At 41.9% G+C, this 24,750-nt stretch overlaps 1 protein-coding gene across 5 annotated transcripts in view; it reads left to right on the top strand.

The window, feature by feature from the left end:
- tle2a (TLE family member 2, transcriptional corepressor a) overlaps positions 1-24,750 on the top strand; it is a 37,650-nt gene that overhangs the window by 5,752 nt on the left and 7,148 nt on the right. Inside the window, exons 2-9 of one of the 5 annotated variants that reach the window (XM_029499258.1) lie at positions 5,319-5,482; positions 15,586-15,649; positions 19,277-19,321; positions 21,597-21,659; positions 22,156-22,197; positions 22,794-23,004; positions 23,408-23,424; positions 24,153-24,248. In XM_029499258.1, coding sequence (XP_029355118.1) covers positions 5,319-5,482; positions 15,586-15,649; positions 19,277-19,321; positions 21,597-21,659; positions 22,156-22,197; positions 22,794-23,004; positions 23,408-23,424; positions 24,153-24,248 — 702 coding nt within the window. Of the gene's footprint in view, positions 1-5,318; positions 5,483-15,585; positions 15,650-19,276; positions 19,322-21,596; positions 21,660-22,155; positions 22,261-22,793; positions 23,005-23,407; positions 23,425-24,152; positions 24,249-24,750 lie in introns of all 5 variants that reach the window. The other 4 variants (XM_029499257.1, XM_029499256.1, XM_029499255.1 and 1 more) reach the window with 4 other exon arrangements.

Below are 24,750 nucleotides of genomic sequence, written 5' to 3'. Positions count from 1 at the left end.
AGAGATTTGTGCATTCAGAGACGTTATTGGGTTATTCCAAAGAGAGCGAGAAAGAGCTTGGTGGGTGTTTACTCTCATGATCGACTCTGTGGGTAAGCTGTGTAATTAGTGGCCTAACTAATGGGCCGAGCCATATGAAGGAGGCAGCAGCACAGCATCCTCCCAGCTGAAGGAGACAGACAGTAGAGAGATGAGCTCTGATTGAATGAATAAATAACTAATCTGGGCATTTTGGAAAGTATTTTCTCTCATTTATTTTATTTTTTCAGCGTCACTAGTGACATGACTGTGGATGACAGTGACAGTCTGCTGGTTGTACGGTCACTCTGGATTGAAATATCTAATATAGACATTTTAGGTGCCCAGATCATGAACCCAATTACTTTGTTGTCCCCTGACATGTCCTGTAGCACCACCATGAGACTCCAGATTTGCGGTTTTGAGAGAAATATCTGAACAACTAAGCCTTTAAAATGAGTTCTACCACCAGCTTCAGATGTGCTAATTATCAAGCGGTGTAAAAATACTATCTGCTAAAAATCAATATTATAACACATTGTCAGCTTCACAAAGCTGATAGCATGGATGAAGACTGTGCTAGTCATTACATAGCACTCTGAGCATTGTGTAAAAAGAAAGGTGGAGGATGTGAGAGGTAATCCAGGAGAGACTTGTCCCTCCCCTCGTCCCCTGCAGTCTTAGGAGAAAAGCCGCTGGAGTGTTCCTTTAAGTGGACCTATTATTCCTATGGTCACACACACAGCCACGACTTAATGTCCTCACAATGATGGCCCCATAACACTTCCATTAGCGAACTATGTATTGCCGTGGTTTCTTGTGGGTAGCGAAGACTGAGACACATTTTGTGGATTCCCATCGTTATAGACGTAGGAAATGTGTCATGTGTGAATACAATAAAGTACATGTGTGCTTGTAAATACTTGTGGAAAAACTGCATTGTGCACACATCCACTTAATGTTTGTTGTGGGTTTGTGTGGGCGTGTAGTCTGTCTGTGTGTCTTTGCGAGGGTGGGGGCGTTAGAGCAAGGATGTGAGGTCATTGTGGTTTGTTGCTTGCGGTGTAATTAGAGGTAACTCAAATGAAAACAGGAATGATTACATTCAGACAATGCCACGTCATTAATGGTCCCTCCATGTCAGAATTTCATTTGCGCTACCTTTTCATGTGCATACATTTGTTTGTGGGTTTCTATACATGTCTTTGAAATTCACAGGCTTACCTGCATGTGACCTTGGATATACTGTGTGCATAGCATAATATAAAGTGTTGGAGTTGCAGTGCTGTGGTCGATGTTCAGCTGTTTCTCAACAGTTAGCATGTTCCTAACAGCCTCACTGGATTGTTTCCACTTTCGTTTTCCACTGAAAGGATGTGGGATTTGATTTAAATAATTTCTATCCCCAAAGATGACTCATTCACTCTTAACGCTTTCTCCCTTACTCGCCCCTTCATCACCACGTCTTCATTTAATCATTGCAATTGACATAGGCTTTCCTGAGATGAGAGAAGGATTGGTGCAAATGTGAGTGCGTGCCTATACATCTGATGTGGCAGGACCATATCTGGGGTTTCTGCATCGAGCTTGTGCAATAGGAGGCCTTAAACCCTATAAGGTTAGCCGATAGCTTTCTCAGGTGGCTTTCTCAAATGGAACGGATCACAGCGGCGCTGTTAAAGACACAGCTCTGCTCTGGGGCCTGTAACACCTCCCCACTGATTCATCTAAACAGTTGAGTAATCAGATGATCTCTAATCATATCAGAGAAAAGCTTTCCTTCCTCACGCTGGCCCACCTCATGCAATCCTTTCTCAGAGTTACAGAACCTACCTTTTAATGATTGGAAGAACTGCAGAGAGGTCTGTCCTGTAATTGTGTAACAGCGATTTTTAGTCTATGTAAGCTTTGTTCAAGGGCAGACGGCATGTCTGTTGTTTGCTTTCGAGCCAGGACGCAGCTGAGAGGGAGGGAATAACTGACCGTGAGATTATCAGGTGAGGCTTCCAGCTTAAGCCCATTCCCATAGGTCAGCGGGTCGGCTGGATGACCTGACCTCTCACTTTAAAACCTGCTCAGCTATTTGCCAGATCAGGAGTTGGAACAGATTAATAATTTCATTGGAGATGTGAGGATTTATTAAAAAAATAAATAAAATAAAAAGAGAGGTTATGTCTGCTGGGGTAAGATTTATGCTTTTTTTTTTTTTTTCATGGCATCATCTGTTTCGTGTGTCCAGTCTAGTCTGGTGTGAATCATCATCACAACGATCCCTACCGGCAGACTGAGTTGTGTGTAAGGTCCTGAACAGCTGAGACAGCAGAGTGACGGTGGTTACCTCCGGCTAAGAACAAATATTCCCTCCTTCTGATCATTAGAAAACAAACAAGTCTTACATTGTGCATACCTGTTAAAGGCCCTGCCTCGACTATCACATGCCTTAGAGATTCTCAAGACTGTGTTGTGAAAGGGGAAAAAAATTGAAAATCCCTGAAAAGTATGAAAAAGAAATGGGAGGAAAGGAGTGATTAAAAAAAGAGAAGAAGGATGGCCTTCTCTTTCTTTCTCCTTCCATCTTCCTCTAAAATGGCCTTGGTTTTCTCCCCCCTGTGAAGAGTAATTGCTCTGTGTGTTGTGTGAAAAAGGAGGGGAGAGTGTGTGTGTGTGTGTGTGTGTGTTTAATCATGGGTTTTTGTGTGTGAGAAAGAGGGACTGTGTATGTGTGAGCAAGACAAAATGTGTATGTGTATTTTTGTGAGGATGAGTGTGCGTAGTCATGGGTTTGTGTGTGCAAAGAAAAAGGGGAGTGTGTGTGTGTGTGGGGGGGTGTCTATGCTGTAGGAGGGGGATCTGGCCGACAGATTGAGAGCAGCTTGTTAGAAAGAGGAACAATGAGGCCACAACCCCTCTCCCATCTTCTTTTTTCCTCTCTCTTGTCCTTTTTATTCTTCTTTCTCTCTCTGTCTGTCTCTTTTCAACACAGATTCTCTGCATATTTGTGACTTTCTCACTTGCCAGTCTTACCCGTCTCGTCTGGTCCTTTACCTTTTGTTCCTTCACCTGTCTTCTCAACTAAACTCGTCTGTCTCTCTCTCTCTCTTTGCTCTCTTTTCCCCAGATAATGTGTCACCTGCTGAAGTGTTGCAACACTTCTTTTCTTACATTTACATACATACGTGTATTACAGGTGCTGCTACACTCCGTCCGTCATTCACATCTTTCATACGCGTCTTCCTTTCGGCGTTGAGTGATGCTGTGATTAATTTGTTAATTATGCATCATTAATGTAAGACAAACGTTGTTGTTTAGAACATTGAGATGAAATGTTTTTTTCAAACAGAATTAATTGATTCAATTTTACCCACATACTCATTGCTGCTGTCACTGAAATGTGGGTGGCTTTTTGTATTCTCATGGGAAGGTTTTGTGCTGTCATGACTTAAACTCATATGTGGAAGTGAGTCAGGCCACTTTGTAGTTGTCTTATCCTTTTTAGTGTCACATTTCCATGTGTAATTATTTGCTCATCTAAATCATTGTATACATAGGGTGTTGCTTTGTAGCCAGTAGCTACTGGCTAATAATGTAATAAAACATTATTGGATTTAAACATATTGACTATTGAATTCAGAGCTGCATATGTCCTGTTGAGGGACGCTATGCTGAAGTTGACTAAAAATAGACAAAAAAATCTTATATCAGCTTCTATCCTGGTTAGCAATGTGGTTTGTTTTATTTATTTATTTATTTATTTATTTATTTATTTTTTTAAACTTTGTACAAACCGGCTGTGTTTGTCAAACGCTCCACTGAACATACCTGGCAGAAAGAATGTCTAAGACAAAGCCTACCAAAGCTACATGACAGATGCAAATAAAAAATTAGTCGCCCTTTTCCCCCACCTTCTTCGGGAAAATATTTCTGCAGGATAACCTCAGAAAGTTTTCAGCAGTGGTTGGAAAGTTGCATATTCAGGCTCTTGTTCTCTTGACAGTGTATTACATGTATTAAAAATCTTCAACCAAATTTCCATGCTGCAGGCACAGTTCATGAAATGTTGATCATTTAATGTTTGGAAATTCATCTGAAACATTTCAGATGTTACTCGACTTATTTCAGCCAAATGCCGTTTTTATGAAGTTACCTTATCTTGTAAAATCATCAAATCTATGTCCTCCCACAATATTTTTCTTTACATTTCCTGTCATGGATTAGGCCCATCTGAGCAGACAATAATCTTCTTGCGTCATTGTTAAAATCATTTCAGTTTAACTATATTGAAACACCTGGATGAAACTAACAGAAATGTTGTATTTCCTTCACTGTTTGTCATTTTCCGCCCTTTTGTGGTTTGACAGGTACTTTTTTAATAATGACATCCAATTGCACCTCCTTTTTCTGTAATGGTTTAATGACACATGAGTGCAGAATTAGTGCCACAAACTGTTTATCTCAAGGCGGTTAATTTCTAATATTTGACAGCCGCATTTCAATGAGCATCTATTGACATTAGAATCATTGATTTTAGTTGTAGGTGTGTGTATTATTATGTTTAGATTTACAATATATTAGTGGCATAAAACGATCAGGAAAAACGAAATTACGTCGTCAATTGCAATTATTTGTCTGGCAGTTAATTGTTGAATAAAATTTCATGATCATGACAGCCCTTTCACAGACTAAAAGTGATTGGCTTCTAATAAACCAACACAGCTATCGTAAAAGTGCACTGCCCTGCAAGGAAGTGATGCTAGATTGATATCGCTCAGTCTCACGGTCATTCTCAACCGTCAAGAAACTAGAAGCAGTTGTCCTCGGCCTCTGCTATTTTGACAGAGAGCCAAACAGACAGACTGACGGACAGCCCCCACCGCCCTCCTAGTCTAGCTCTCAGCCACCTTTTGTCTGCCTGTCCTGCAGCATTACCCCTGTGGTTGTAGTCTCCTAATTGCTCTGGACCCAGTAGAGAGGGGAGAGTAAGCATCGGGGTTGGCAGCATCTTCAGCCATGATGGGGTCCTTTTCCTCAGCTTTTATTCTTCTTACTGCTCCATTTCTTTTTTTCCTTTTTAGTATCTTTTATTACTTGCAATTAAACAAAGTGTGCTAAGAAGTTCTTGTACCTCTCAGACTCTGGTGATAAAAATGGCGTCTCTACAATAGACATTATACACACTGTAGATGCAGCATACTTATTTAAAGGGATTTCCATGTGACATTTTTCTTCCTACCATGTTCTTGCAAACGTTTTTAAAGACTTCTTATGGAAATTTCTAAGATGGTCATCTCCTCTCTTTGCAGGCACCTTTGCAGCCACCCCCTGGGTCCTCGGCCTCTGTAGTGGCAGCGGCAGCTGCAGCAGCAGCCGCAGCATCAGGGACGCCCCAGTCATTGAAACTAACCTACCCAGAAACCTTGGACCGCATTAAGGAGGAGTTTCAGTTCCTCCAGACTCAGTACCACAGGTGGGTGTATGGCAGTTTTTGTTTTGTTTGTTTGTTTTAAATAGTGTTTGTGTGCCCAAGTTTACCCTCCAGAGTCCATGGTCAGACCAAAGCCAGCACTGTTTAAAAATGCAAGGCTCTGTTGCTACGGGCATGTTACAGATGAAAATGATGAATATGGTCCACGAAGGCTACTTTGAGAAATGGAGCCATGAAAGCTCATGGATCAAGGCTTAACCGAAGGCAAAGGCGCTGCACATTGGTTTATTATAATCTGAGGTAGGAATTACAGGAATAAGTTGTGATGCATGGCAAAGTGATCTAAAGCAATATCTGATAAATGCATACGTCGCCTCATGTCTATAGTAAGTAGGCAGGCTGTTTGCATGGCTATACGGTGTGCTTGATGTGCAGGAATGTGCGCAGAAAGCCTTTGAATGTGGGATTTGGGCTGGCTGTGCAGTCCCAGCCTTCTGTCTCTCCTTTCTCTCTCTCACCCCTCTCTGTCTTTCCCTCTCTGTTCTCTTGGCTCACCTTCACAGAGTCCCCACCCCCCCACTCTTCTCTCATCCTGCTTTGATTCAGCTGGCCAGAATCTCCCCTCCCTCCCTTTCTGTCCCTCTTCAAACTCCTTTTGTATGCCCCCTTTATGTCCACAGCCCCTCTAACCCCTGTGGCTACTGCTTCCCTATACTCACAAATGCCAGGGTGTGCGTGCTTTGTGTGTGTGTGTGTGTGTGTGTCTCTGTCCTTATCTTTCTGCCCATTCAGTTCACCACAAGCTCAAAATGCGCAGTAGAAAAACCCCAAAGACTAGCATGGCTGCATTCACATACACAGGTACTTGTATCTACCCAAAAATAGACCTTTAAAGTAGAATTTCACATTTGTATAAAGACTCATTATCTGATATGGTTTGATAATGATAAACATAACAATAACGTTCTCTTTCTTTGGTCTAACTTCTGGTAAAATATCATTGATTGCTGTAGGCATTTGTTCAAAAAGTACATTTAGTTAGAGATTAATAGTTTTATACAGTGGTTACATGGATATGATAGCTCAACCAAAAAACAATCTGAAAAGCCCTTTGTGGTCAAAGCATTGTCATATCCTTGGACTATAAGATGATTTTGGGAAGTGGATGTTGTCCGGATGGGTTATGTTCATCTTTTAGAGCAAATTGTTTTGTCCCAGAACCGACAGTGAGTGTACAATGCTGTCAATAGTCATTAATGTCTCCTGATGTGATGACTACTGCTCTGTCCCACCACAAGAACCACAGCTAGATCAGGTCCCACACTCATCCAGCTTTGATATTAGCCAGGATCTTTTTTTTTTAAGTCTCTGTTCATCTGGATGACGATCAGATTCTGTGTCAGTGTGGAGGAAAGTTTTAAAAAACAATTAGAGGGCAATGCTGAATATTTGGGTTCCCCCCTCTCTCAAAGCCCAAAAAATATTTGCAGTGTCTATGTGAACCAAACTTTTGAGCTGCAATGACCCAGACAAATCAAACCATTCAGTGAACATGAGTCACCCACCCCTGGATCTGTTGGTTGAGACGGCAGGATCAGTTCCTCTGGCAGCAATTCAACATTACTCCTCATGTTAGAAAACACCTGGAGCATCGCCCGCTTGCCAAGCGCCGGTATTGAGACCCAGGGAGCGGGATAAACAATAAATGAATCATGAGATTAAGGACGTGATTAAGAGCAAGAGTGAGCCTGTGATTCCATGTGTGATTCCAGTTTTGATACCTCATTGTCTGTTTTAGCAGGCCCGGTTCAAGTTCAGAAAAAAACCACGACACTTGTTTCTCCAACAGCTTACAGGCTCTTATAAGCATGAAAACACAACATTGACAACCTGCGTATCAAAGTAAAAAATAACACTGTAACCATAACAATATCAATTCCTATTGGAACCCGACTTTCTTTCCACAAATCTGTTGGATGTGTTTAACGTGCCAGATGAATACCTGGTAATTGACAAACAAATGGCTTTTAACTTGAGCTGCTCATCGCATTGTTTTTTTTTTTTTTAAAGAGTCACAGTAACAACATTGCTGTCTTTTGGATTTCCAACACAATCATTTTTATGCTTCTGTCTTAAAAAAAGTGTATTGATTTCAAACTAGGTGATAATCCAATATAACAGTTTTGGAGATATTGTAATGAATCCAGCCTCCTCTGCAGGAAAAATCCAAAATGAATATCTCATAAATTGTTACAGTCCAAGTTCATGAATCAAGTCAGATGAGTCTTATAAAAAAAAACCAACAACAACAAAAAAAAAAAAACAAAAAACACACCACCAAATAGCAAATTTGTCTCAGAAAGCAAAGTATTAAAAAAAAGATCACATTTACTTGTATCTCACTGACTTGGAAAGGATTACCACAACACAGTTCACAGTTTGTGGCACTATGATTGAATTGTGTTGCATTGATGCTGTCAGGTGATTCTAATATTGTGTCCATCACAAATATATGAATAAAATTGTACTAAGCAGACTGTAAGCTAGAAATTAAGCGTCTGTAATGTCAGTTACTGATTAATGTATTTCAAATGATTTTCGTGACATTTACTGCCAACATGTGACTGAAGGAACTATGAAAGGTCATTTGCTAGTCACCCAGCATTAACTCAAGGTTTCATGTGTTTGCGTGTACCACAGTCACCGTGGAGCCGAGTCATGCATGTCAACTTGCCTCGAGACATATGGTGCTCTCGCCTCATAAAAAACCATTATGTAGTAAAAACAGGAGTTATCCTTTGACATAACAAGCAGCACAATAAAAGCACAGAGATGCTGTTAAGATGCCAGTTCGCTTATCAAACTTAACCATATAACTATTACAAAATGCCCTTTGTTGGCAGTTACGTAGAGGACCAGACAATAGCAATCAGAAAGATTAGCAGTGGCCTTGTTTTGTCCAACAGCGGACTGAAGAGCCACATACGACTGCAGGCTTCACCTTCATGTAATCAGACCCATTTGTTACAGTGTTCACCCTGCAGGGAAAGCATGAGCTGAACCTCCGCAGAGACGGGCACAAACACACTGACCCATTCATAGAAACTCCCAATCGCATGCAGCTCCTTAACACACATGCACAGACTTCCGCAATTACCTTCACGCGTGCACACACACATATAGATGTTGTCTCGAAATAGCAGAGCTTAGTTGTGTATTTTGGCTGCAGAGAAGGTGGCTGGATTCTGATAGATGTTGGATTAGACGCCAGGAAAGAGACGGAGGGAAGGGATTAGTGCTGATGAGCTGCAACTGTGTGTGTGCGTGTGTGCGCGCGCATGGGCGGGAGTGGGAGTATGGATAGGTGGGTGGCAGGGTGCTTTTCTAAGGTTGTGTGTCGCTTGTTGGTTTTAGGTGTGTGTGTGTGTGTGTGTGTGTGTGTGTCATTGGTATGAAGGGATGAAAAAAGATTACCAAGGAAGCTAAAGAAAGGGAAGGGTTAATTAATTAAAGGGTCAGTGGCGGGTCAGTGGCTCTGATTTTTTTTTTTTTTTTTTTTTCTCTCCCCCCCTTTTCATTTACGTGTGTGTGTGTGTGTGTGTGTGTGTGTGTGTGTGAGAGCTATCTAAGCAGACTGTAATCAGCAGACCAAGGGGAGACAGGAGGAGCTGCTGACACAGAGCTCTCATTACTGTAATTCTCATTCTGCGCGTGCACACACACGCGCACACACACACACTCACACAGAGGTTGTTTCTGGCGAATGAAGAGATTCTTGTAATATATCTGATGCGTCTGTGTGTTTGGTTTGTACAGGAAGATACTTTCCATTCACCACTAACATGCTGTCACTCATCACTTGAGGGTCCTTCCAAAATACTAACTATACAGCAGTGCACTAACACACACACACACACGCACAGACTCAGGAGATGTGTCATCTTTAAAACTGCAATGCTGTCTTTTGTGTTGAACTTGTATTTGATAGCTATTATAAACTTGTACTCACAGGTTAATTTCAGGCCAGTTCATTGTTGATATTTATTTTATATCAAGACTCAGAGGAATCAAAACATTTAGTAATTTTCATCCCAACTTCCTATTCATGTATTTGTTTGCTCCTGACTTATTTGGCTTTGTCCCATTACTGCATTTGTCCCTCATATATCAGCTTCATCCTCCTTTAAGCGTCCAACAAACACACTTTTTTGTTTGATTCATACACATCAGTGTATATGCACATTTGGTTGGTTGTTTAAATAGTATATCAAAACAGCATGTGTGTCCATCAGATTGTGTTAATGTGTTCAGACAAATGTACAAGGTGTTGAAATAATGTGTAATTTAATATGTAATGGTGTGAATCAGAACTGGCTTGTTCCACCTCCTCCAATGTGAATATTTGAGGTAACTATAATTGTTGATGATGATAAGAAGCCATTGTTCCACAAGAAATTTTCTTTTTTTTTTTTTTTCTGTTTAACTGACCTTTTAACCAACGAGATGAAAATGTATTGTTTTAAATGGATAAGTGTCTTTAACTCATTAAAGATGCTTTATAAATCCATGAAATTCTAAAAATCAGTTCTACATGAAAAACGAAAAACTGCAGAATAAGCTAAATCACTTCTTAATCCACCCAAGAACAAGTGGTGTGACCATCTAGGCTACTGCTCACACAACAGGGAGTCAGACAGCCATTAAACTGCCAAATAAAATAAACAGGCTTACCTTCGTCCTCAGGATGGCCGGCAGCTTGTCTAATGGTTTCTATCAAGAACTGGCAACATGTTGGCATGCTGTGGGGTTAGTCTGGTCTGCAGGCTGTTACTGTCATGCTTAGATGCTACTGATGATTAGACGAGATGCTAATGTATGTTAACTGTGTCTGTAGCAGTACACGCTAATTTTTAATAAAAAAAAAAAAAAAAAAAAAAAAAAAAACTTTTTATCAGGGCAAAGTTGTGTCTGAGTAACTCAGGAAAGGTGGTTGTGAAGCTGAGTTGAATTACATGTACTGACTGTTAATTCTGACGACCTCCTGTGTTAGTCTGACTCGAATACATCTTTAAGAGGGCTGTGTGTAAAGATATAATTGGATAAAATAGTCAGGAATCCTCTGTGTTTAACTACACCGTCTGTCACTCTCCAAATGATTAAATTATATTTGCTTCAGGGAGGGCTGAGGGTTTGTGGTTTGTTTATAGTCATGTGTGCGTTTCATTTGTTGATTGGTTTGTGTGATACAACCTCTCCCTCTTCTGTCTGTCTGTGTGTGTGTGAGAGAGAAACATTTATGAAAGACAGGCCCTTACAGTGAGTCTGGCAGCAGAGAGGGCTATGGTTGGACTGCTATTGTGTGACAAGATCCCAGCTTTGTTTTGTGTATGTGTGTGCGCGTAGGTGTGTGTTTGCTCTTGCACACACCCTTTAGAGATGATGAAAGAGTACATAGGCGCTTGGGTGGGTCCCGTGTGTGTGTGTGTGTGTGTGTGTGTGTGTGTGTGTAAAAAGAGAGGGTGACTGGGAGAGGAGCAGAGGGTTTTTTTTTTTCAGTGCAGCAGGGAGGAAAGAGTGATCAATAGTTAATGAGATGTAAAGTGAACAGTCACACACCTGCAGGCTGGGGGGCTAAAGGGTCCTCACACTGTAAACACACGACATTAGTGTCGTCGCCACGGCTCACACTGCTGTATCTATATGGGTTTGTCTTCTTTCCTGCTTTCCTGATGGCCAACTTGGCTCAAACTATTCTTCCTTTTTTTTATTTTGGACATTTAATCTCTTTAAAAATACCAAATTACTATGACAACAGCGATGGAAATTGATTAATCAGTTAAATCCTAAAGAAAACAGAAGTTGTCAAATATCCAGTGATCACAGCTTCTCCACTGCTGCCTTTCTTGACTCATCCTTGACAAAACAATACATTCGGGTATTGAACTGTTGGTAGAAAAAAGTGAGCAACATGAACGTGCAACTCTAAAAAAGATGTGCGATGGGAATTTCCCCAATTTTCATACATCAAAGAGCGTGTCATAGGCCAAAAACTATTAATTTATTAGTCAAGAATATGACCAACAGACATGAAAAAAATGAATGAATGAATGAATGAATGAATGAATGAAATGAAAAAACCTTGCACACTCTTAATTTTTCAGTCAAGTTTTCTCAGAAGCTTTTTTTTTTTAAATTGTCAAAGAAAAAAGACGACTGTTGCGACTTATTTATTTATTGATAGATTATAAAGGAATAAGTGTCCAATGCTGTGCACAACCCTTAGGTTTGATCAGGAAAAGGTCACGTTAATGAGTTACACTGTTCAATCACTTCTCTTAAATCCAAAGACTCTCAGTCGATTATCATCACAGAGGACAGAACAATTGCAGACTCTCGCATTTGACAGCCTGAACTCACTGTTCCTTTTTAAATGTATTTATTTAAATTTTTATTTATTTTTATTTTTTATGCTTATTTTTCACATTGGGAAAACGCCAGACACCAGAGCAATGTCACGTTGCATTGGCTGAACCAGACTTCATTTCCTCTATGCGGTGGTGTTTATTTAGACCACACACATTAGTACAAACTTCAAACTTCTTTCAGTTTTTGTTGTCACTTGTCCAACAGAAACCACCCTAATTCTGTGGTTTAGGTAACACAGCAATTATCAATTCATCATCTGGCACAAACCAGTTTTTGGGAGTGCATTTTATGCCTCTTTGTGAATAGAAAATCAATGTTACATTTTTTTCTTTGTGGGGGGGAAAAAAGAAAACATTCTCGAACAACCACGAGCAAAAGAAGTATTTTATAGAAAAGAAAAATATTAATATATCTTCGTGTCTGTGGCAAAATATTCAATGGTGAGAGAGTTGACGTAAAAGTATTAAGAAAAACAAACAGCGGAAGTGAGAGTGTGACGTTTTTACAATATCCAGTAGCCTGTTTCAAACATGGAGACTAAAAACACAGCCGGCACATTTCTATAAAGTGCAGGATTTTAATGAGACGCTTCGCTGTCTGGAGACTCTTGTTAGAGAGAAAGAGAGAGAATGTGTGCGCGTGTGTGTTCCTCCCTCTGTTTAGTCATTCACTATGTATGTGTGGGTGTACATTGTGCATACTGTATGTGGTTGTGCATGTGTTTTGTGTTTGTGTCTCCATACATGAGGTAAAGGCTGTAAGGTGTGCTGGATTAGTGCACACATGAACACACCTAAGTGTGTGTGTGTGTGTGTGTGTGTGTGCGCGTGTGTGTGTGCGCGTGTGTGCGTGTTCACCATTGCAGCACTGACAGAGCTGTCTGAGGGCTGGCAGGCAGCAGATTTGTAGCGCATTCGGCTGATCATCTTATCTCCTGTCACCGCCAGTGAAAGATTGGAGGCCCACCGAGACACACACACACACACACACACACACACACACTGTTCCATCTCCATCTCGTTTTTCTTGCTGGTTCCTTCTCTCCTGCTCACTCACTCCCTGTGTTGCTGTCTTTCTCTCCAGACCTCTCCCTCCTTCTCTCTCAGTAAATGGTGCTGAGCCAAAGCCTAATTATTACAGGCAATCATTTCGACATGAAATACCCACTTCCTGCTCACCGCTCTCCTCCTCCTCCTCCTCCTCCTCCTCCTTTTATGCTGCAACAGTCACATAACAGCAACACACAATCGCTTTCATTTGTTGTGAGGAGACTTGTGGGCAAAGTGCCAACTCACCCGAACCATCACAAAGCTGTGAAGGTTAGGGTGGGTTGTACTAATGTCTTCAAACCTGAACCTAATTCCAGCTGAAATCCTAAAACAAAGTTTTAAACAGCCCTTTAAAGTTGTTAGGTATGACTGAAATGACCTCACAACAATGGCTTTGAAAAAAGGGTCCACACAGCTGTAGAAAATGAAGAGACACACACACACACACACACACTAGTAATTTCATTCCTTGAAGTCCATTTTGTGGGGAATGGTTATTGCTTTCTAAGTGAAACCTCGGGGTCTTTCCTGTAAGCAAAAGAAATATCTGTATGCACAGACACACACAGCTTTGTAACCTTGTAATTCTATTGTGAAAAACAGATCACTGATTTTACAGGTAGAGAGACCATAATTTTTTTTTGTGTTTAATAACATGGCTCTGTCTGCAGCTCATTTCTACACCTTAAAAAAGAGAAATATCCAGAGCTGCTGTGAAAGTGAACTGAAAGTATCAATCTGCATTCATGAATCACAAGTCGTCATTTGATGGCACACACAGTTGGAATAATTAGTCAAGGATTTGATTATGACAGAAAAAAAAATTGTCAGCTAAACTTGTGTTTGTACATCGGTTTGTGTATGTGATCACTGTGGCTTTATTAGATAGGTGTGAGAGAGAGAGAGATGGGGAATGACATGCATCAACGGTACTTCTGATTATTTTATTTTCAACCTTACGCTGCTTCAATTAAATTTAATGTTTAGACTTTTGAACTGTGGATTGGACAGATGAATCTGATAAATCAACTTATAAACTATTGTTAAAAATAATCTTTATATTTACAAAAAGGTGTTTTAAACACAGAAATCCAACAGCAGTGCGATAATCTCTGTAGATCAATAACTGGTTTGTGTATTCGTATGTGTGCGTCTAGTCATTGCTCTGCCTCTCTAAGCTCATCCCAAGTTTATGTTGTGATGAACACACTGGCGGCCGCGCACACAAATGCACACACAAACGCATTAGTTCTCACCCCAGCTGTGAGTGACTTCTGCCGAGAGGCAATTCCACAGTAATAAAATCTATAGGGTGGGGGTTTAATCCTCATTCCTCCCTCCACCACCACCTTCCTCTCCCACTCCTTCGTCCTGCCTCCCTCCTTCTCCTCCTCATCCCTCTTCTCCACAACTGGCTGGCAATGATAAATGAGTCAATTATGTGTGTGTGTGCACGCGGCGAAGGAGAAAGGGAGTGGATGGGAACGTTATTACCTGTTGCGGCTCGGGGTAATGTTGCGGTATTAATCATATTCTAATTTTCCTCTGCCAAATGACCCCCCCCCCCCCCCACCTGCAACATCCCACCACACCACAACTCTGCCCCCACCCCACACACCCCTCAAATCAATCTATCCCCTGCCTGCAAACAAGTCAGCGTAAACTGCTGGGGGCCCAAAATATACTACCTCACTGGGGAGGGGGTGGGGAACTGTGCTACAGACAGCGTGTGCGTTTCTGCGTACGAGTTTGAGAGAGCAAAAAAAAAAAAAAACCCGGGGAGGGAGAGGTGCAGGGGTAACAAGAGAGGTGTTTTCATGTTTGGACCTGAAAACATTTGGAAATGGAGGCGTGTGTTTGTGTTTGAAAATTCAGCCATTGGCATTATCCACTTTCAGAGGACGCTGGGGACTGGTTTGGGTGTGAGGCAAGACAAGCAGGCATAGTGGACAGACAAAAATATGGGACATGTGGGAGAGGTGTTTGGCTGCCATCACTTCAGAGGTGTGTGTGTCTGTGTGTGTGTGTGTGTGCGCATTTGTGAAGGAGCTGCCACACCAGGCCTTACTCTAGCTGTGATAGCCTAACGTGTTTGCAGACTACAAAACGCACACGTAATGTCCTGAACACAAGAAGAGAGAAATGATCGTTGAAACACGCAATAGGCTGATTTATCAGATGCGTTCAGACAGAACTGACGCATTTGACCCACTTAAAGCACAAATTCAGACTTCAGGTGTGCTGTCGAAGGTAAAGGAAGGGGGAGTCAGACAGATGTGAGGATGTATGGGCTGGCTGGTAATTGGGGAAGCAGCGAAATGAGGAGGGGAGGAGGGCACGTGGTTAGATTGAAAATTGTCCAGCAAGAGGGAAAGACACCTTGGATGTGCCCGCCTGCAGTTTTGGCTGGATTTCAGCCTGGGAGCATGACTTCGTCTATTTCTGCTCTGCTCTGAGGTGATAATGGGCTGTCAGCACCACAGTCACTTCCCTCCTCCCCCACCGAATGTGAGAGAAAAAGAGGGGGACGGAGGGGGGATGAAAGAGCACGGTAGCAGAGTAATTTGCCATCATGTTGTTTAATTGCATTGTGTATTTTAGCTGGGAATATGATACAAATCAAAACTAACCTCATATTATATTTGTTTCACTTTTTCCTCTGCGTTGCAGTTTGAAGCTGGAGTGTGAGAAACTAGCGACAGAAAAGACCGAGATCCAGAGACACTATGTTATGGTGAGATACACATACACGCAACGACACACACAAACACGCAAACACACACACACACACACACACACACAGACAGGCCAGTCTCCTTGCATACACTCAGAACAAGTGCAGTGCCAAGTGCACTGAATCCCTTTCATCTGCTAACAGCTGCCAAACAACACCCACCAAAAAACCACACACAAGACCACACACACTCGCACACGCACACATATTATAAGACTGCAGAATAAACAGCACTTACATGGGCGTACAGGCTTGTGCTTGTGTTTGAGTGTTTCATCTTGCATCTGAGATATGCTCTCCTGGGCCATCTGTTCAGGGTTGTGCACTGAACCTCGTGCTCTTTTGGTGTTTGTAAGACTGACTATCAAACTTGGACTTGCTGAAAACTGGCAGTTTGTCAGCCGCGTATGATCCTGTTGTTTGTTTATTTACTCATTTCAGTCACATTGTTTCTTATCAATCAAAACTCGCTTTTGATTCAGGATAAGTCCTTGCTTGTATGGCTTCCTGTGCTCAGAACAATGAATAGTTGAAACCTTTTTGATCCTTTTTGTTCAATGAGATATTCTGGTTGTGTCTCAACATCAAACTCACAAGTTTAATTTTGGTTTTGTAACACATCACCACTAAATTGTAGTGCCTAATCACAAGTGTCTATGCTCAATTTTTTCTGATTTTGATTGAAGCCAAAACAAAGTGTGCTATATGAAACTACAGGGAAAAAAAATTAAGCTCCGTCTTAAAATGTACTAAAAAAGTTACACTGGGTCAGTTACATTGCTGGTGCTTCTTCAATTATTGTATTGACAAAGTTTATTGGCAACAATTCTAATAATTCTTTTTTTTTTTGTTTTGGCTAGTCAATAACTTTTGTTGTTAGTTGTTCAAACCAAGAAATGTGTCTGTCTGTTTATGTCAGACTTTGAGAAATGATGGCCATCATTATTTTCAGTTAGATTAGAAATAATTATTGTTTGCAGCATCTGTCAGCACAGCCAATACACATTATAAATAAAGTAACATAATTAGACCGATTTAAAATCATCTCACAAATAGATTTCACCAAAAGCTTTGGTCATGTATGAAGCACCAAGACCTCGTTGGTATTTGTTGATTGCAATGACAACTAGGACAACATTTATAGATTGAGGAAAAATCAGTAGTTTCTAGCTGTTGAATGATTCACTTGTGGTTGTGCCGCTGCTGTGTCTCTGGTTGTCACATTCATCCTGGTCGCACCCTGCCCAACCTGATCACACGATCTGTTCTCTGATACCCCCGCTTAGTTTTCCACCACTCACTGCATTTTTGATGCTTTTATCTCATCACTCGGAGGACACAGGATGTCTTAAAACTGAACGTGTGGTTTGAATCAAAACCAAAACGCGCCTTTATAAATTGGGCATTTCGACAAATGAAGCTCACACACTCTCTCCTCTCAGTACACCACAGAGGCAGTAAGAAGCAGCACTCTGTGAATGTACATATGATCGGCAAATCTTTTTTTTTTTTTTTTTTTTTTTTTTAAGGGAAAGGAAATGCCAGATCTCTTTCTTTTTTTTAGGCCAGAAAACCTCCAGCCTTGATATACCTGTGATCACAAGCACACACCACCACAGCTGACTGAATGGGGGCTGCCCAGAACCTGCCATGCCAAAAAAAGAGCTATGTGGCAGTCTTGGCCCAAAGCAGAGACTGGTGGGGGGATTGAAGTTTTAGTGATGGGGAGAGAGGGTAGCTGGCATCAAGCACAGGCCAGGTCTCCTTTCTTGGCTGATGATTTGGGGGAGTTTGGATGTTGCTAAGCAACAGGCGAAACTTGGCACACCAACTGCCAAGCAGAGCTGCCAGGAAAGGCGTCTTTTATGGAGGCAGACAAACGCACACAGAAAGAGGAGTGCGCACACACACACACACACACACACACTAGTGAGAACATACACACACAGAGGGAAACATGCACACAAAGCGTATAGATACACACGCCTACACAGTTGCAGACTTGTGCTACAAACACACACCTGCACAGCACACACAGACAGACACACACACACACACACACACACACACACACACACACACTAACTGCCAGAAAAGATGTCTGGAGAGAGAGGACCCCTGCCATCTCCTTTCCCATCCTGCCAGACTGTTATGGCTGCCCAACTGCCAATCTCCTCTCTCCACAACCAGCCACGCTGAAAAGCAAATGTCAGCCTGTCACTTTTCGGAGCATCTGACTTTAAAATGCTCCCCTTTTTCGTCCATCTCGAAAGGTAGAGGCACAGTGAGCTCCTTCTGCATTCCTCACAGCTCCTTGTACTTTTGGATAGAAGATGGGGTTAAAAAGCTCATATTAGACATGATTATTGTAATAGTCTGTAACCTTTCTCTGCCCAGTGACAATTTCGCTGCCTCACTTAGCGTTTCTGGCTTCAAAATGTGCCTCGGGGTCATTGTAGAGCTGTTGACTTTCAGCAGAGTCAAGGTGAAACTGGTGGTGATTTGCTTTAAGGGACATATGGGCACTTTAGAGCGTACACGCTCGGGCTGACACAGTTTGAAGCGGGTAACATTGATAAGGATTTTGAGAGTGGTTCATGGCTCTTACTGTTGAATTTGTCTGGTTAAAAACAATGAATGAAATGTCATATGCAAATGTAACACCATGGCATAATTTCAATCTTTCCCCTTTTTTTCTTTTTTGTTTTTCAGTTTACTTTGTCTAAAAGGCAATATTCTTAATTTTTAGGATTTTCATCAAATCACATGAAAAGACCAAATCCAACAGCACATAAATCCATAATACCTCCTGACTTCCCTGCCCCAGTCTGTGGGACACAGCCCCAACCCCGTTAAATCCCACTGTGAATAAGGTTTTAAAAATGTTCACAATGATAGTTTCATTTCATTAAAACATAAAAAGACCCAATAATATCCAGCACCAGCTGGGAACTGTAGTTTTTAGGAAACATTCATTAAACATGAGTAAATAGTGCATTTGTTGGGAACTATTTTTAGCTGCAGATTAATACATATTTGGTCTGCAAGCGAGTATTTCCGGGAGCCTCAATGAAGCATTGATAATTCATAGTTGGCTTTGAGCTTTTCATGGGATTTGTTAGCTATAAGAAAAGTGTGGAAGATTACCAGACTGAGACTGAAAAGTTTTTTTTTTTTTTTTTTAATCAGTTCTGAATTTTATCTTTGTGCAGATAAGCTAAAGTAGACGGACAAACTAGCTGCTGTGACACAAATAATTGCAGCTGTTGTAGGAGATTAAAAAAAGACAAGTTAAATTTAAAGCACGTCATTTTTTTTATCAGGTCAAATGATTCAACTTGTTGAAAAATGTCCATTAATTCCCCAGTGTTTGCAAAAACTGACAGATTTTCTTTCATTCTATTTGAAGTATAGATTGGTTTGGGATTAAAATGCATTTCATTTAACTCTACTCTGCCTCTGTGTCCTCATGCAGTCCTTTAAAATGTACATACTATGATCTATAAATGTTTGAATTGTAAAGACAAGAAATCCCTCTTTAGGTACTCCACGCATGAAAGATGCTGTCTGTCTGATATTCTGGTTCATATAAGATTGTTTGTTAACTAATCTTTTTCTCTATTTCAGTATTATGAGATGTCCTACGGCCTTAACATTGAAATGCACAAACAGGTGAGTGACCTCAGGCTTGTGCTCTCTCTCTCTAAATCTGTAGGTCTCTCGCTCTCTCTCTTATCCCTCCTGAACCAAAGCCCTGATGTTTTGCATTATTCTTATTATTGTCACTGCCTCCTTTCTTTAGTTCCCATTAGCCTTATTCCAAATAACTAATGCTTTTCAGGAAAGTGTGTGTGTGTGTGTGTGTGCGCGTGTGCGTGCGCGTCGTTACCACTGTAATGTCAGTCCTCTCTCTGATGGACCTATATATAGCTCTGTTATGCTGTGGAGGCGTTAATAGGATCCACAAACAGAATTCATTTCTCCACCACAGACAGATGAGAATACTTTGTCCTTACTCGAGCCTCCAAAAGAGCCTCCTCTCTCACCCCTGTCTGTTATTGCCTCTGTGCTCCCTCCCTCTGTCCCTCCTTCCATCCATCCATCCTGCCACCACCCCAACCCTCCCACTTCTGCCCTGATTCTCCATCCTCTTTTCCTCTTTTCCCCATTCCTTCCAATTGCTTGTCTTTTTTAATGCTTCTCTCTCTTAATCTCCATTTCTTCACCATCCCTGTCTCCCATCCTCTCCATTGATTTCTCTGTCTCTCTCTTTATCTCTTTTTTCTCCTTTGTACATCCTCCATCCACCTCGGTCTCCTTGCAGACACAGTCCATGCTGAATTTCACTTTAAATCAGGTCACTGCCTTCTTGCTGTCTCCCCTCTCTTTCCCTTTCTCTCTTTCTCTCTCTCTCTCATTTCATTTCACCATCTCAGTCAATCGTTTCGCTTTTGACGTGCCACTGCTGCCACTCCACACACCCCCCCACCCCACAATCTCGATTTCCTCCCCCGCCTTCCCTCCGTTTCGTCTTTCTCTGTCTATTTCTCCTCTCCCTCCTACATCCTTCGTTCATTGGCTGTCATTTCCTCAACACGCTCTGCCCCTTTCCTCCTCCTCTCCTTCCTTCACCTCCTCGTTTCATTTCCCCTCTTTCATTTTGTCCTCCCCTCTTTATCTTCCTTCTCCCAATTGCTCACCCCCCCCCACTTCCACACCACACACACTCCTCTCCCTCGCTTTCTTTCTTTCTTTCTTTCTTTCTCTCTCTCTTTCCTGAAGATGTCATTTAGTAGTTGGAGTTCTCTTAACAAGAAATCATTGTGTCTCCCCCGGGGTGGGGGGTGATGGATTTGAAGGATGGAGGGGGGGGGAGGGGAGGGGAGGGGCTATGCTGCCTGGCTGAAAAATGGAGAGTAGCGGGAGGGAAAGATGTGGGCAAGCTAGAGGAATGAGAGAGAGAGGAAGAGGGAGGGGGCGGAAGTTCAGTCCGGCATCAATAAATCACTTAAGGGAGAGAATGGTGTGTGTGTGTACATGCGCGCACACACAAATATGCGCGCCCACACACACACACACACACACACACAGCAGAGCCTAGCTGTCAAGAAGACAAACAGCCTGCGGCCATAATGATGTTGTCATGATCTCTGCATGCATATCATTACTGGCCCTAACGGCCTTGTTGGGCCTGCCACTAAACGTGTTTGTGTGCGTGTCTGTTTGTGTGCGTTAGACATCACATGGCAGCATTTGTAACGCTGATTACTGTGCTAATACTGGGAAGGGAGAAACGGAACAAGGGATGGATGGATGGATGGATGGAAAGAGGGATAAATGGAGTGAGATGGAAAGAGAGATGATGATGAGGAGGAAGGGAGGAAGAGTTGGCTCTTGGCTGCTTAGTAGAGCAGATCGAGACAGACACACACACACACAGCAAGAATCACTGACCCCCAGCAGGAAACACACACACACACACAAGCATGCAAACTGCAAAAACGCGCACAAACAGACATGCAAGGACACATCAGAGACACATGCCTGCATACAAACACACACACACACACACACACACATATCGGGGAAAGATGGTGAATCTTGCATCTTTTCTTCGTGTCTCTCTCTCTCACACACAGACACACACTTGCTCAGTCTGTGTGGGCTGGCTGTGGCCACAGCAGATGCTGTCCATGAATATTTTAGTCAAACTTCCTGGCAGAGTTTCCATTTGCATGGACCAGATGTAAGCAGCTGAAATATTTACCACACTGGCCCTGGCAGAAACAGGCCACAGCCACAGTGTGTGTGTGTGTGTATTGTGTGTAACCTTTGTGAGTGTGTGTGTCGTCTTGTTTGTTCGTGCTCAATCCTGGCTGTGTGTGCTTGTGTTTATTCATCAAAGTGACAGTATTTTTTTTTTTTTTCCCCTCCTTCCTTCTTTCAGACGGAGATTGCCAAGCGGTTGAATGTGATCTGTGCTCAGCTCATCCCATTTCTGTCACAGGAGGTGTGGAAAAGACACACACACACACACACACACACACACACGTATGCACGCACATGCGCACACACACTGTACAGCATTCAGCGGTCTCTGCTGTCTGACAGCAGGCCACACAGAAGGCATGCACATGTATACTACACACATTTATCAATATAACTCACAGCCGCAGGCACTCACATAACACACACACACACACACACACACACACACATACACATAGCTGCAGATGGACAGAACTTCAAAGCAGATTCATTTTCCCCAATCGCCAAATGGTTGCATGCGTTCACATGATTCCCAGCAGGTAAAAAAAAAAAAAAAAGGAAAGAAATTAATCAGTATTTCAAATATCCTGTTTTGAAAGTACGAATACTTTCATAGTCATTATAAAAATGTTACATGTAATGAAAATTGGTACTATTAAGAAGAAAAAGTAATTGTAAGCCTCTCTACTGAATGCTGAAGCGACTTTCCTTTACTGACCTCCTGGTTTGTTCCACAGCACCAGCAACAGGTGGTCCAGGCCATGGAGCGCGCCAAACAGGTGACCATGGGGGAGCTAAATGCTTCGATAGGGGTACGTGGGCTCCCCCCTCTGCCTCATAGCGTGTGTACCTTATACTCCCATTTATTTATATTTTTTTTCCTGCTTTTCTTTTCCTTTTATTGAGGCAATCATCATTTGGCCCACTTTAAAAAATATACAGTTTTATTATGTTTTTATATATATATATAAGAAGAGATTTTATTCTTTTGACAGGTTCTGATTTTTTTTGAAATTTTTTTTACTTTTATTCAAAAGTCCTCACCAGCCCCCAAAATATCACAATTTAATAAGCATTAATTGTCCCATATAATTTTCTACATATTATTTTCATTAAAATTAAATTTATCGACAGTTAGTCAGTTCTTTCTCATTTAATTTCCCATCAAATTGATCTGCCCCCAGAGCCGCTGCCCTGACCTCAGCATTTCTCCTCTTGTACACATCGTAGCACTTGGTTCCCTCCCTTTCTTTCCTCTTTTCCTCCTCTTGAACACTTCCTGTTGAGCCACTTCCTCTAGTGCTCGTAAGTCACCCAAATCTCTTCCTTCTGTCTCCTCCCGTTCTGTTTCTTCTTCTTCCCTCCATCTCTACAGCAGCAGCTCCAAGCACAGCACCTCTCCCAGCATGCCCAGGGTTTGCCAGTGGGCCCGCACCCATCAGGACTGCCCCACCCAGGCCTGGCGCTCAGTGGAGGATCCAGCCTGCTGGCCTTATCTGGGGCTCTGGGCGCTCAGCTGGCTGCCAAGGACGAGAGAGCTCACCTGGAGGCAGCGGCCGCTGCTGCGGCTGCAGAACACCACAGAGGTACACAACCACGTTAAATGTTGCATTAATGCTTGCTGACTTGTTTTTTTGTTTCTTGTTTTTTTTTTCCCCCCAAAGTAAAGATGTAAAACTCTCGATGAGCTGGATTGTGTTCTTGGAGATGAAAACATCCCTCTGAGGTTGGGATTTGAGTAAACTGGAGCTTCGCTCGATGGATTCTGATGATTGGCACTGTTTTGGCTCTTTTGGCAGGACACAGGAGTGTTGCTGATAATAACACTCTGTAGGGATATTTTTCCACTGAGTCAGCTTCACAGCAATGTAAAGTGATGTCTTATAATATTGGATTTTTGTGTGTTTGTCCTGCATGTGTGTCCTCATCTGCTTTTCTCGTCCTGTCCTGTGCCTGGTTGTATTGGATGTGGCTGTCTGGAATGAACAGATCGAGAAGCAGGACCAGTAAGTATAAATTACAAACATACACTCTTTTTTTATTTTATTTTCTTTTTTTTTCATTTTGCCTCCCTATATCACTTGTTGGCAGTTCTTTCAAGCAGATTTAAAAATTAGGCCGGTATTAAAATAACATGATTACACTTTTAAAACAGTTTTAAACCCTGGTTTTGGCTGCTTTGAGTATTTTCTAAAAACACCTTACTGGCTTAATTTTGTCTGCCTTTGGGTTCTTCTTTTTCTTTGTTGTTTTTTTTTTTTTTTTTTTTTGCAGTCACTGTATCATTTTTAGATCTCTACACCACTTTACAAGAAGTAAAAAACTGTGATAATGATGGTTTAAAGAGAACTCTCAATGCCAAAGCACATGCAGACTAGTCCAGTCTTTCTTTCTGCTGCTGCCTTACACAACACTTGAAGCCTTCTCTTTCTTCCTCACACACACAGTGAGCTGGCAGATCGATGGAGACTCATATTCCTTCACATTCATCTCTGCAGCTTATGAGCCCAACATGATTTATGTAGTCCCTCTCACCTCATTATCACCCACTTCCTTTCCCTCTTCCCTTGACTCCCTTCTTCTTCATTCACCTCTCCTTCTCACATTTCTTCTGCGCTTTGTACCTCCGTGCGTACCTCCCCTTTGCTTTTTATCACTCACTTTTTTCTGTATTCAATCCACCCCACCACCCCTCCTCACCCCAATCCCTCTGCTTCCCCTCTCCTCCCTGCAGAGCTCTCTGTCCAATGGGGATAAGGGTCGTTCAGCAGACTACCTCAGCAATGGCAAGAAGAGGAAAGCTGACGAGAAGGAGTTCATGACAGACTATGTGAGGACACTTTCACAACACCGTTAAATGTTTAAATAACTGAAGGAAAGTTTCACCCAACTTGACCAGTTCTCATCAGAAAAGACCGTGGTGGACTTTGAAGACCTGCTCTCTTTGAAATATCCACATGTCAATGTCGAAGAGCAGATATATTAAATAATGTGAGGGATTATCTTCTGTCAGAGTTGATTGTTTTTTGGGTAGATTCTTTATCAAATGTATTAAATGCCACTACTCCATTTGAAATATTAACAACACAAGGAACATCTAATAATTGCAGCTCTCCAAGTGAAACATCTACTATTAATTCATAACATTCCTATTGTCTATCACAATTTTAACCATCTTGGCCATTAAATTGTCATGATAGGTTGTTTCATGTTACTTTTTTTTGGAGTCTGAAACTCTAGAGAAGGTGCAAAAGAGGTTCCATAAAACATTTCAAACTGCATTAGGGAATGCACTCATAGACACACTTGTGCGTTACTCTTTCCATGTTTGT

Source organism: Echeneis naucrates, chromosome 4 (genome assembly GCF_900963305.1).
Source record: "Echeneis naucrates chromosome 4, fEcheNa1.1, whole genome shotgun sequence".
Classification (NCBI taxonomy): Eukaryota; Metazoa; Chordata; class Actinopteri; order Carangiformes; family Echeneidae; genus Echeneis; species Echeneis naucrates.
This window is presented reverse-complemented; position numbering and strand designations above follow the sequence as displayed.